We start from the raw sequence: 11695 nt of genomic DNA, 5'->3' as shown, positions 1-11695 counted from the left end.
TCGTGTTTCACACCAAGTCACGTGTCATCTTGCGTTTTCCCGCGCTCGAAGCGCGTATAACCATCGACCCGGCTAAAATACCTCGAAAAGGCGTATCGTAACTTGAATTTTTTTCTTCAAATAATTTCGGAACGGCAGAAATCGCAGGAGTTTATTGTGACGGCTTTCTCTTGAAATAACGATTTCCGTTTTATTGTACTTGCATTGTGTCTCGGATATTGCAATACGATACGCACATGTCGAGTGACGGCGTCGAAGTGGAATCGGTGCGAGGAACAACGCGGGACGTAGAGCAAAGGATGAACGGGAAGGCAAGCGAAGAGCACGAGGAATGTCAGTATTTGCGGCTCATCGAGAAGGTTCTTAAAACTGGAACGAAGCGGGGAAATCGCACCGGCGTCGATACCTATTCCATCTTCGGCGCCCAAATGCGATTCAGCTTACGAGACGGTAAGTGTGTTAATAGGTTTACCCAGGATATACTATCTAGTCCACTTGATAGAGCAAAGGTAGCCGGAAATAATTTCCAGGCACGACAGTTGCATCCACAGATCCTTCGTGAAGCATCTTTGCGAAGTTATTTATAATTCTTCATATAAAGAAGTTGATAAGTTTTCTTTGTTATTTCTACCTAGATATATCAGATCTGTCATCAGGTACATTTTGCAAAATGTTTATTGCATATTTTGTTGGCAAATTGCTAGCAGAAATATAACAGAATCTGCTGGTGAGATAAGATGCCAATCTGTCACAATATTCCCTTCGAATCTGATAGCATTGCTAATGTTCTACTTACTGGATGCAGGTGTTTTCCCATTACTGACAACTAAAAGGGTGTTCTGGCGAGCAGTGGTGGAGGAATTATTGTGGTTTATCAAAGGATCGACGAATTCCAAAGAGTTAACGGACAAGGATGTTCACATTTGGGACGAGAATGGCTCGCGAGCTTTCTTGGACTCCAGCGGCTTCACTGACAGAGAGGAAGGTGATCTGGGACCTGTCTATGGTTTCCAGTGGCGGCATTTTGGTGCTGAATACAAAGACATGCGTACGGATTACACAGGACAAGGTACTCTTGACGAAAGTTTTATTTAAAACAAGAATCCTTCTCTTTTTTTAGTACATTCGTTGAAAGCAAAAACAATGCAGTTAAAAATTTAACTGTATTTCTTATTCTAGGAATAGACCAATTGAAAGAAGTTATCCACAAAGTGAAGCACTCCCCGGACGACAGACGCATAATAATGTCAGCCTGGAATCCAGTTGATATTCCAAAAATGGCATTGCCACCGTGCCACGCTTTTGTACAGTTTTACGTAAATAACGGAGAATTGTCCGCGCAGCTTTACCAAAGAAGCGCGGACATGGGTCTAGGAGTGCCGTTTAACATAGCGTCGTATTCCTTGCTGACTTATATGATCGCTCATGTTACCGGACTGAAGGTGAGGATCGAAGATATACTCACTCCGCGCTCGGAAAAATTCTAGACAGGTGTTGCTCTACTTTCTATTTTCTTTTATTTTCAGCCAGGAGAATTTGTACATACAATGGGAGACTGTCACGTCTACGTCAACCATATAAGCGCCCTTGAGGAACAGGTAAAACGCGAACCGCGCGAGTTTCCAAAATTAAGGGTAGTTAGAGAAGTCAAAGACATTGACGATTTCACTGCCGAGGATTTCGAATTGATAGATTACAAGCCATACCCCAAGATCTACATGAAGATGGCTGTCTGAGCTACCTGTCGCTTGAATAAGCTCGATCCTCTGGAAAGATCTATGTGAAATTTACATTTCGCTCCCGTAACACTTCTGTTTAACGAGGCATTATCGATTTTCCTGTTTAACGTACTTAACTAATAAACCAATGAGCTAGAAGCTAGCCTTTCTACAAACTAAGTATTTATGATCAGTATTCAGATACACCGATTAAGTGGTAGTACTTTCAATTACAATATTTTCGATTTAAGAGAGACGTAAAAAAATTACCTCTAGTAGTTCGATTTCTCTTTCTGTGTGTATGTGTGTGTGGGCTGATGGTAAAAGTGATGAATATATTTTATATTGTAACTCCCTAGCTACATATATATCGTAAGTGAAGTCTTATATACGCATATACATCTATGCCTGTATGTATATATGTGTATATTTAACTAAACTTTACTTTCTAAGAAAAATTATATTTTCAATAAATCTGTATCTTAAGTGTAGATCAATATCTTCAATACCCATCGCATGGGATTCATGCACATCTATCACGATTCGTCTCTTTATTCCAATAAAAATCATCGCACGCACTCTATTTCAACTCCTATATTACACAAATTTAATTTTTCGGTCGATTACATGTGATCGACAAGCATGGACGATCGTAAAAGGCCTTATGTAAGCAGCTTCTCTAAGTATAACAAAATTATGTAATTCTATATATATGTATAAATTCGTTATTTTTATATAAACCATTATGATAAACATTGGAAATCGTTCCTGCACTATGAACAAAGAGTTATCTCTAACGAAAATTTCAGATACAACTTTTATTGGAAATATGTTCTTATTTTTAAAATGCATTATTTTTTTTTAGACTAACTCCGCGTCTCTCCTACAAATATTTCAATCAGGGTAAGAGTATAGCCAAGTCTATTGCATCATTTATTAATAGTATATTTTTGCTACACAGCAATTTCTCTTTTTTTTACGAGGTGCAGGAGCAGCAAAAAGCTCCGTTGTGAAAAAGCGATCTATACAAAATTTAGAAACAATTGTCGATTCTCACAACGATCCGAGAGAGAGACGTCTTATACAATATTCCGTAAATCTTTCTTAGGGGAGACTTTTGTACGTCAAAGGCTAGCACATTTGTACATCATTGGACTGTGTACTTAACTGATGCAACTGTTGAGTAACCGCCAATGTGCCGCATTCGTTCACCGTTATGATCACCCAGATAACATCTACGAAAAAAGAGATACGGGTAATTGTTGCGAATTATGACTAAAATCAAATCGATCGGAGCGATTTAGAAAAAGGATCAACGAATTTCATCATAGAACTCAACGGATCAGCGAACAATGCGCGTTTAACGTTATCAGTTTAAGATATCGACAAGATAAGTAAATATCGCAGCTCGCAACTTGCGTGCGCATCTCAATTAATATACAATTAGAGCTTTCGATAAGATAAATTATCCTTCCTGAATCAAGTTTGAGTTACCGCTTCTATATCAGCGGAACATTTATTTCTTTCTTTTGATACTACACGCTCCTAAATTTGCCGATCCTTTTTCTATGCCACGCTCTTTATCGTACGCAGAAATGCTGCGTAGAATTCGTGACGTACCACCGAAGTAGACGCCGTTCGACGTCATCATTCTCCATTTACTCTGATGAACGCCGGTTTCGGCCGGGCTTTTCAATGTCACGCTCAACTCCGTGGTCTCTTTGGGGGCCAGCGGTGGAACGGGTATCCGCGCGCAGCCCATTTGCACGCCGCTGGAATGCTGCAGGTGGATCCCGCTGGGCCACGCCTCAGTGCCACTGTTCTGCACGCGCCACGACTTCTGAAAGTTTGTGTTGGGCGGCACAGCCTCTCCCTCGCCGATCGTGCTGTCGCATATCAACGTCATGCACGGTGTATTGAAGGGATTCCCGAAATCAATGTAGCTACAAATCGCCGCTTGCAGATTCCTGGAAAAAAAGAAATTTTATATTACAACAATATCCAGCGGGAAGAAATTCTGTTTATAAATTTAAGCGACAAGAGACTCAAACTATGTTTATAGTTCGTCTCAACGTAACAATGACAATCATTCCACTTGATCGGTTTGTTATTTGCAAACAATTACAAGACAAAAGCAAGGACGCCTAGATGTGATGGGAGCACGCATTTGCCGTATGATACATCTTCTACGATGATTGGAACAACAAATCTATATAAATTTCGAAAATTTTAAATCAACGATGTTAATTGTTGTTAATTAATTGTAAGACCATCCGACTATTGGCGTCGTTGATCACTATGAAATGTTCTTTTTACTCTACGGCTTCCATTTAAAGAGCCTCCCTTCCCTTCATCCTCGAAACACGAAAACATACATATTCGGGCCATTTAAATCGCCAATTTAAAGAGCATGGCCCAAATCAACTGTGAACGGTTAGGCTCTGAAATTGAAATGGGACACTGGCAATGACACGGATTTACCAAAAGCGGGACAATGGCATCTCGCGGGGAAGAAAAGAAAGGACGAAAGGAAGACCGACACGTATTGTGAGGGATTCACGTCGAACTGGGGAGAAAAAAAAAGAAAAAAAGGAAGCCTTTCAGAGAAGCCCGAGGAACGATGTCCCCGGGGGGTCGCAGTAAACATGGCGATGCGAGGTTAGGTGCGTGGGCAGCGTACACGGACGGCGAGAGGCGTCCCGAGACGAGGAGGGACATTACCAATTGTTCATATCGAGGAAAAACGCGGCGGTGGTCTCATTGAGGTGGCTGTCGGCCAGCAGCTTCTGCAGCTGTTTCACCAGGTCGTCTTTGTCCGTGGTGCCCAGGCAGCTGAACTGGTGCAGCAAGTGCTGGTCCAGATCGTTGTCGAGATCCATGATCGCTGCGCTTCTCGAACGGTGTCCTCGCACAACGTGGTGGTGGTGGCTCAATGCCCCATGTGACGGGCCGTTTAAGACTGTCAACGTGTTGTTAACCCCGTTCGCTCTTCCTTCTTCTTACTTCGCCTCTTCTTCGTCGACGTCGTCGTCGTCGTCGTCGTCGTGCCCTCAGTCACGGATTTTAAATGTCATTCTCCCGAGCCGTGTCCGTACTGTGTACTGTGCGTATCTGCTGCGGTACCGAGTCCAGCGCCGTCAAATTCTGGAACCTTACAATAGAGGGTCCCCCCTCCTCTTATAGCGCAACGGAGATACAGGCTCGCCAGAATTTGGGCTACGGCACGTAGAGAAAAATTTGAGCAGGACGCAAATTGATCAATAGCTATCTTGAGTGTTTCGAGAATTGAGTGTGGAGTGGTCAATTTGCTCGCTGCTTACGCTTACTGGCTAAGTTTTTCTACGTATTGGCCCTTTCTCTTTCGCCGGTCTCGTTTCCGTTTCAAACTTATCTTTCTCGATCTTACTATTCCTTCTTCTGCTCGATCTCCGCGTCAAGAGGACCCGTCCGCGTAATCTCGGTCGAGCCTGGGCCTCGTGATTCGACGTCACGCTCCTGCGCGGTACACTCCGCGCGAGAAATCGAATCTCTCGATGCGATAAGCCGTCGCGCGCATATTTACCTTGACCTTGTCGTCGCTGGAGCTTCTCCTGAAAACGATGCACAGGCCCGTATTCATCAGTCCGTTCTTATTTCAAGGCCGTCTTAAGTAATGTCTTAAGATACGGTCTACTAATACGGCTTTGATTTGTAACAATCTTACGATTGTACATACTTAAGACGGTCTTAAATACAAGAACGAACTTTGAATACCGGCCACAGAATTCAGACAATTTAGCGGGAATTTCAACAATCAGAAAGTGTCTCTTTCTAAAGGCTTGTATCTCCAAGTTCTCGGACCGAGGGAAAGTTATACTGAAACTTTGGATCGTGGACACACCAGTTTTGCATCCAAGTTCAGTAACTGTTCCTCGGTTCGAGAACTTGGACCAAGTTCCAGCATCGAGGCCTTAAGCTTATCCCACTTTATACGTCTCCTTTCTCCTTCTTATCCTTTCAGTAACTTTAAATCCGGCGAAGCAGCTCCGAAATATTTTTTACTGCTCTCATTGTATTGTTTATCGCGAACGAGCTTGCACGTTTAAAAATGTAAAATTTGCCCCGCTAATCATGCTTTTATCCGCTATCTTGAGATTACAGGTAAATGCGATAGGAAAAAAGATATTAATTTACATCTCTCGGACATCACGTACGCCGCGCGTGTATATATAATATAGTCGATAATAAAAACACCACTTTATTCAGGTACGCAGGAGGTACACTTCGTTACCATCCTATTTTACGAGAAATAAGTAAATTAATTGATTAAATAATAATTTAAATTATTTTCGAATATTTTTAAGTCATTCCACTTTGATCAAATTTTCTGATTAATTCAAAGGGCAATTATAATTCAATTGTAGAATTTCCAACTGAACAATATTCGTCATCCTTAATCTAATCGTTCTTACGTGACAATGAAAAAAATTATAATTCCTTTAACAAAATACTGCGGGAAAAGAAGAAAGAGTGAAAAATGCCGCTCAATAATTGCACCTGCACCGAGTCCGCACCTGTTCTTTAGCGCTGACCGATTGGCCAATCGCTGAACGCAACGGCGTCGATGGGGTCGCAGCTCTACCGGGGCTCTTGTCCGCGACTGTACCGACGCTCGCGGTGCGCGCATGGTGCGCGTGCGCGGCGCTCGCGGCGCGGGACAGCCGACGTTCGAGACAAACGAGCGGCGCGTACACGGCGCCGATCGTGTGGTGACGGACGCGCTCTCTCCGCGGCCCGCTCGATCGCGAACACGGGGAGAGAGAGAAAAAAAAAGAATATAATCGTACGGTCCAATTTCGGTAAGCGTGGGCCGCGCGCCGAACGTGCGCGACAACGACGTGTGTCGAGATCGGCTTAAACGTGAATCGCGATATGAATTATATATGACGGAGCGCGTCTGAGGCTGGAAAAAAAACGGAGCAAGCTGACCGAAAAAGTACTCGCGCACTTCCCCCGTCTCCGACGATGATCTCGCGCCGATTGATAATTCGATTGAGATAAACGAACGAGGAATATCGGGCTGTCTCGCGCGAAAAACCGAAAGACCGCAGCGAACGGAGGCAAGGTAAGGGGACGCGTTTCGCGAATCGATGATATTTGATTCTCTTGCGACGCAAAATAAAACTCCGCATAAACAACGAGATGCGCTCCGGGAGGAGCGCTTTAAAATATAAATCACGCTTGTTTTTAACCTAGCCGCATATCGCACGCAAACGTCAGAATAATCATCTGTCGAATGAGAAATTAGATTTTAAACTAGATTAATTATCATCTCTCCGTTTTGTTATTTTTCGAGAAGCAAGTCGATTAAAGAAAATAGAGTCGCACGCGTTTATCTACAGAAAAATTAATTAATCTGATAAAAAATTAATTGGAATTTATGCATTTTTACGAGCTCTATCAATTTTTAATCTCAAAAATTAAATTCTTTTGCGCTCAACTTTATGGATAGATTTCTGCTAGTTTCTCTCGCTTATCTATCATTTTGCCTATTTTTTATAAGACGACCCGCCGACTCGAAATCAGCAGCTCGAAGGCCGACAGGATGATCGGGCCATCGTCGGGAGCAGCCGGCGAGGTTACTGAGAGCCAGTGCTGCGCCTCCTCCAAGCGAAAGATCTTCGACGACCTGGACGTCGACGGGTCCAAGCGAAAGATCTTCGACGAGCTGGACATCGACAGCTTCTGCGACGAGGTTCGCCAGACAGGTCGCAAGCACTACCTCCAGGAACTGGAGACGCCGGTGGAACTGGTCGCTACGTCAAACGAGCTCATCGCCAACGCGGCGGCTCTCTTCTCGCCGATGTCCGCCCAGGAGGCGATCGAGGAGTCGCAAGTGGCGCGTCTGGAAGTGCTGCTGGTCGATGGCACCAACTGCACCTGGACGACCGTGTCGGAGCTGGAGCAACAGCAGAATTTGGACGTTCTCGTGACCTCGTCCTCTTCTTCGTCGTCGTCCTCGTCGACGTCGTCCGGATCCGCCGAGCGTCATCCCGCGGAAACCTACGCCGTCGAGGAGTTTAATTATCAGCCGGCGGTGTCGGCAAATTATTGGGAACCGGTTGCCGCCCCCGTAATCTCCGAGGTAATCTCGCTCGCCAATCTGAACGCGCAGCAAAGTAAGGAAACGACAGGTAATAATCAGCAACAGCAACAACTGCAGCAGCAGCAGCAACAGCAATTCGAGGATCAGGAGAACGGGAATCTATCGTGGCTGCTCGACTTCAAGCTGGACTCGTTCATCGAAGCCGCGGACGACAGATCCGCTATGGGACTTGGCGCGGCAACGAAGAACAATTATTGTGGTGAGAAAGGTGCAGGAGGAAATAGACGTTTGAATCGACGCTTTCGCGAATGTTAGAGTTAAAGAAAGATAAAGGATTTTTGCTGTTCGGTGTTAAAATTAAAATCTTTGCCTCGTTATTTTAAACGGATAGATCGATAAGATGAATTGTGAAAAGAGGGGTAACTTTCCACTCGCGAGTCTTTTCGAAAAACGATGGGCGATCAGTGTCATATAGTCTTCAAAAATTTTGTCTTGCTTAAATTACGAATAGGAAAATGTCTGAATACGTTCCGCTAATAGAATCTACGGTTCCGCGGGTAATTGCGCATTTTCAGGCAACAAGAATAAACCGAACGGAAGGTCGCATGGCTCCAATTACGTCAACGACGTCAGAAGGGGACATGGCAGTCACGAAAATTCATCGGTGTATCGACAGGACGCGAATCAGGCGACTTATCCCACCAACGGAATTGACAGCCGGAATTTCTCGTCTGCGCCGACCAACGGCCCGAAGAAGCCACCCTTCACCTACACGGAATTGATAGAGCACGCGCTGCGAGAAAGAGGCGAGCTCACCGTCTCCGCGATTTATCAGTGGATCTCGTGAGTCTCGGCAGGAAAAGTTAATTTATTATTACTATTAGTTGAAGCTTTGCTGGCCGGCGTGCTATAGCATCAGCAATTTTTGCATTTTTCCTCACATTCTTCCTTTTATTAAATGTCTACTGAAACATATTAATTAAAATAAATATATTTTTCTTCTAGTTTACTTGAATATTTTTTACATATTTCTTTTTCATAATTTTAGACGGAATCGCAAATTAAAATAAAACGAGCCATCGATAAAAACCGACAAGTTGAACTTACGAGAGAAAAAAATTTACAAGTTTTATTTGAAGAACGTACGAAGTGTCTTTCTTAGTTGCGTATCGGGCGCGCAAGGGGTTTTCTACGAATTTACACGAACGTAGCCCGCTGATCGGGGGTGGGTCGACGGGGGGTGGGCTACTTGTAGATGGTACCCATTGGTACCACTGCCCCCGTTGCTTGGCACCACCTGGCACTAACTCCTCACCCTTCAGGCTATCCTTCGTTGCAGCCCTCAACACGAATGCGCACAATTTACTGCTCCTGTGCCTTCACCTGTTCGATCGCCGTTTAAGCTCCTTGGAAAAGGCACATATAGATCATTCGAGTTCAGCCGCGTAGGGACCGCTCGAACAATCGAGTCAAAAGAAATATCTCCGAGAATTCTGCACCTACAAATATATACATGTGTAATACTGAATATATATATATATATATATATATATATATATATATATATATATATATTCAGTATTATATATATAATACTGAAAATCATAAATCTTGTCTTCATGTTTGCGTTATCTGAGACTATCGATTATGACATTATGCAGATTATAACGATATCAAATTAAAATGGCTTTCAAGCTTAAGGGTTGCATTTTGAAATCATGGGTGATGTTAAAAGTATCATGACTTGGAAACAGATTCGTTAAATTGTCGGTATAAGCGACAACATTCGTCACGATCATCGTGATCAGCGGTGCGAGTAAACGCACCATTTAGCATTTCAAATGCACCCTTGGCTCAAATGTCTTTCGCGTTCTCCACCGAAACTCTCGTGAAATTAATCGCGATGGGGGGAGGGGGGGGGTGCGTAACGCACCGTGACATCGCTACGAGCAGGTGAAGGAAATTAGTTTCGTAGGGACGCAAATTGCCGCCGTACGTTTTTACGTGTAATATCCCTTAATCAAGTTCCCTTCAATTTGCCTATGTAAAATAATTGTAGTAGCTCCTGAAAGTATTATTATAACTATTAAAAATGTACGAAAATTTGTTTCGGGTGAATATATAAATTGATTATATTTAATCTGTACAATTAAAATTGAATGTATAGGATAATTTTACATCGTTTTTTCAGCGAGCATTTTCCTTACTATAAAAGCAACGATGATCGCTGGAAGAACTCCGTCCGGCACAATCTCTCGATAAATCCGCACTTCAGGAAAGGATCGAAAGCGCCTCACGGAGCAGGTCACCTTTGGGCGATCGCGAATCGTGGCGATTACAGACCTCGTCCATTCGCAGTTAACGGCCCAACAAATACTACACCGGCACGACAAGTAGCGCAAAATGAGTGTGACGAGTCCCGGAGTAACAGAATCATTAGGTAAAAAGTCTACTATACGATTCCTCGTTAAGTTTTGCAAAGCTATATACAACGCTATTGCTGAACGAGCCTCTTGACATTTATAGTGAAATCATGGACGAGGTGGAGGCTGCGACAGCGAGTATCACACAGCCGAATTCAGAGGAGGACACCGACGGTATGCTGAATTCCGTGACGCTCGAGCATTCCGCCGAGCAAATACTCAACGGTATAAGACGCGAGGTGGAAGTGCAGTATTTAGTTCCCATGATGGTGACCAACGATTCTGAGGCGAGTCAGCAGAACCAACAAGCGACACAAGCGGAACTTCAATGCACGTTCAAGGAAAGTGGTGAGGCCACATCGTTAAATCGTTTCGATATTTCTTTTAGGAATTAAATGAGACTCGATTCGGCATTGGCAAAAAGCGCGAAATTTTATGCAATTCACAGATTTCCTGAACCCGGTGTCCAAGGAGGTCGTTGCCGAGGAATGCGGACTCGTGAGCGAGGGATATCTGGTGACGGATCTGAATCCGAACAGTCTCGGATTAAACGTGGTCGATCCCGAGATCATAGGATCGGAAAATCTCTTCGGCGAGGAGCTCAACTTCCAGTTTTACGAATTAACGTCGCCATCGCAACTGCAATCCGCCTGACACACGGAGGGCAACAAACTACGTTTTATTGTGATCGACGAACTTCAGATACAGAACGCGTGGCCGCATGATGATCGCGACGTTGCCGAGACCGAGAGAAGCGTCTCGGATCGGGAAAACTCGCAGAGAAAATCACCTGTCGGCGATCGGACCAACGTGGACTGCACGATAACGAGAAGCTGATCTTGTTAGAGAAATTTTCACAACGACGATCGCGGAATGTTCGATTATTTATTACGCGGCTGCTAGAATAGCTAGAAGCTTAATTGAGCCAGTTAATTGATATGCTTAATGAATGGATAACGAGTCAAGCGCGGTACAAATATGAGAAAATCATGTCTCTCAAACGCAACATAGTTTGACGGTTTGATAATTGTTGTAATCACCGAAGGACTTTTAGCATGGCCCCAGAGTGAGATACGAAATAAACAACGTAATTACATATCGTCCAACGTGTGCCTGGTTAAGTGTCTTAAGAGAAGCGTCATTTATCAACTATGCATTAGAATAATTTCTTCTAGTCTTTTGCGAAACAGTGTGTAATGTTTTTTGTATTAGTAAAGAAATAAGTATGATATTTACTATTGCGTATGTGTATATATTGTCCCTGAGATTTATATTACTCTCTCGCCGAAGTAAAAAAAATGCGAAGTGCCCGTTGGAAAGTTTCTACTACAAAGATATGTTTCTGTAATGATGTAAAGCAGAGAAAGCATTCGAATATCTTTTGATCATAGCCAATTTCACAACTTCGCAGTATCTCGTGCCGAGATATGAGAACGTTGATTGCTTAAATAAAATGTAAAAAAAGTGTT

The 11695-nt window shown here is 43.6% G+C and overlaps 3 protein-coding genes and 1 long non-coding RNA gene across 5 annotated transcripts; 2 read left to right on the top strand and 2 right to left on the bottom strand.

Moving 5' to 3' along the window:
- The first annotated feature begins 11 nt into the window (after window positions 1–11).
- Ts (Thymidylate synthase) lies at window positions 12–2262 on the top strand. The gene is made up of 4 exons (XM_071786299.1): window positions 12–450; window positions 806–1069; window positions 1180–1442; window positions 1527–2262. Exons 1-4 carry the CDS (start codon window positions 237–239, stop codon window positions 1734–1736), a joined length of 951 nt encoding a protein of 316 aa, XP_071642400.1. The 5' UTR covers window positions 12–236; the 3' UTR covers window positions 1737–2262.
- Window positions 1499–4849, bottom strand: LOC139817957 (protein ILRUN). Its single transcript, XM_071786306.1, has 3 exons — window positions 4440–4849; window positions 3339–3685; window positions 1499–2953 (listed from the first exon to the last, which is right to left on the bottom strand). Exons 1-3 carry the CDS (start codon window positions 4595–4597, stop codon window positions 2850–2852), a joined length of 609 nt encoding a protein of 202 aa, XP_071642407.1. The 5' UTR covers window positions 4598–4849; the 3' UTR covers window positions 1499–2849.
- A 1570-nt stretch (window positions 4850–6419) lies between these two features.
- On the top strand, window positions 6420–11625 carry LOC139817618 (uncharacterized). 2 transcript variants are annotated; one of them, XM_071785850.1, is made up of 6 exons: window positions 6420–6822; window positions 7261–8071; window positions 8379–8646; window positions 9995–10243; window positions 10330–10574; window positions 10675–11625. In XM_071785850.1, exons 2-6 carry the CDS (start codon window positions 7303–7305, stop codon window positions 10878–10880), a joined length of 1737 nt encoding a protein of 578 aa, XP_071641951.1. In that variant the 5' UTR covers window positions 6420–6822; window positions 7261–7302; the 3' UTR covers window positions 10881–11625. The 2 variants fall into 2 exon arrangements, with proteins under 2 accessions (XP_071641951.1, XP_071641952.1); XM_071785851.1 differs by having other exon boundaries at window positions 6421–6822; window positions 7261–8062.
- LOC139817620 (uncharacterized) lies at window positions 7629–9988 on the bottom strand. Its single transcript, XR_011733281.1, has 3 exons — window positions 9737–9988; window positions 9119–9302; window positions 7629–7760 (listed from the first exon to the last, which is right to left on the bottom strand). It is a non-coding gene; the product is annotated as an uncharacterized lncRNA (long non-coding RNA).
- Window positions 11626–11695: the final 70 nt, after the last annotated feature.

The sequence above is a fragment of the Temnothorax longispinosus genome, chromosome 8 (genome assembly GCF_030848805.1).
Source record: "Temnothorax longispinosus isolate EJ_2023e chromosome 8, Tlon_JGU_v1, whole genome shotgun sequence".
In the NCBI taxonomy this organism is placed as follows: Eukaryota; Metazoa; Arthropoda; class Insecta; order Hymenoptera; family Formicidae; genus Temnothorax; species Temnothorax longispinosus.
Note: the sequence above shows the minus strand (reverse complement) of the source record. Positions and strands in the feature narration are given on the sequence as shown.

Excerpts from the sequence above, each read along its gene's own strand:
- Ts (XM_071786299.1), top strand. The coding sequence starts at position 237 with ATGTCGAGTGACGGCGTCGAAGTGGAATCGGTGCGAGGAACAACGCGG. Across the intron at positions 1,070-1,179 it reads TACGGATTACACAGGACAAG|GAATAGACCAATTGAAAGAA; the intron begins GTACTCTTGACG and ends TTCTTATTCTAG. Across the intron at positions 1,443-1,526 it reads CTCATGTTACCGGACTGAAG|CCAGGAGAATTTGTACATAC; the intron begins GTGAGGATCGAA and ends TTTTATTTTCAG.
- LOC139817957 (XM_071786306.1), bottom strand. The coding sequence starts at position 4,597 with ATGGATCTCGACAACGATCTGGACCAGCACTTGCTGCACCAGTTCAGC. Across the intron at positions 3,686-4,439 it reads TTCCTCGATATGAACAATTG|GAATCTGCAAGCGGCGATTT; the intron begins GTAATGTCCCTC and ends CTTTTTTTCCAG. Across the intron at positions 2,954-3,338 it reads GAACGGCGTCTACTTCGGTG|ATGTTATCTGGGTGATCATA; the intron begins GTACGTCACGAA and ends CTTTTTTCGTAG.
- LOC139817618 (XM_071785850.1), top strand. The coding sequence starts at position 7,303 with ATGATCGGGCCATCGTCGGGAGCAGCCGGCGAGGTTACTGAGAGCCAG. Across the intron at positions 8,072-8,378 it reads CAATTATTGTGGTGAGAAAG|GCAACAAGAATAAACCGAAC; the intron begins GTGCAGGAGGAA and ends GCGCATTTTCAG. Across the intron at positions 10,575-10,674 it reads ATGCACGTTCAAGGAAAGTG|ATTTCCTGAACCCGGTGTCC; the intron begins GTGAGGCCACAT and ends TGCAATTCACAG.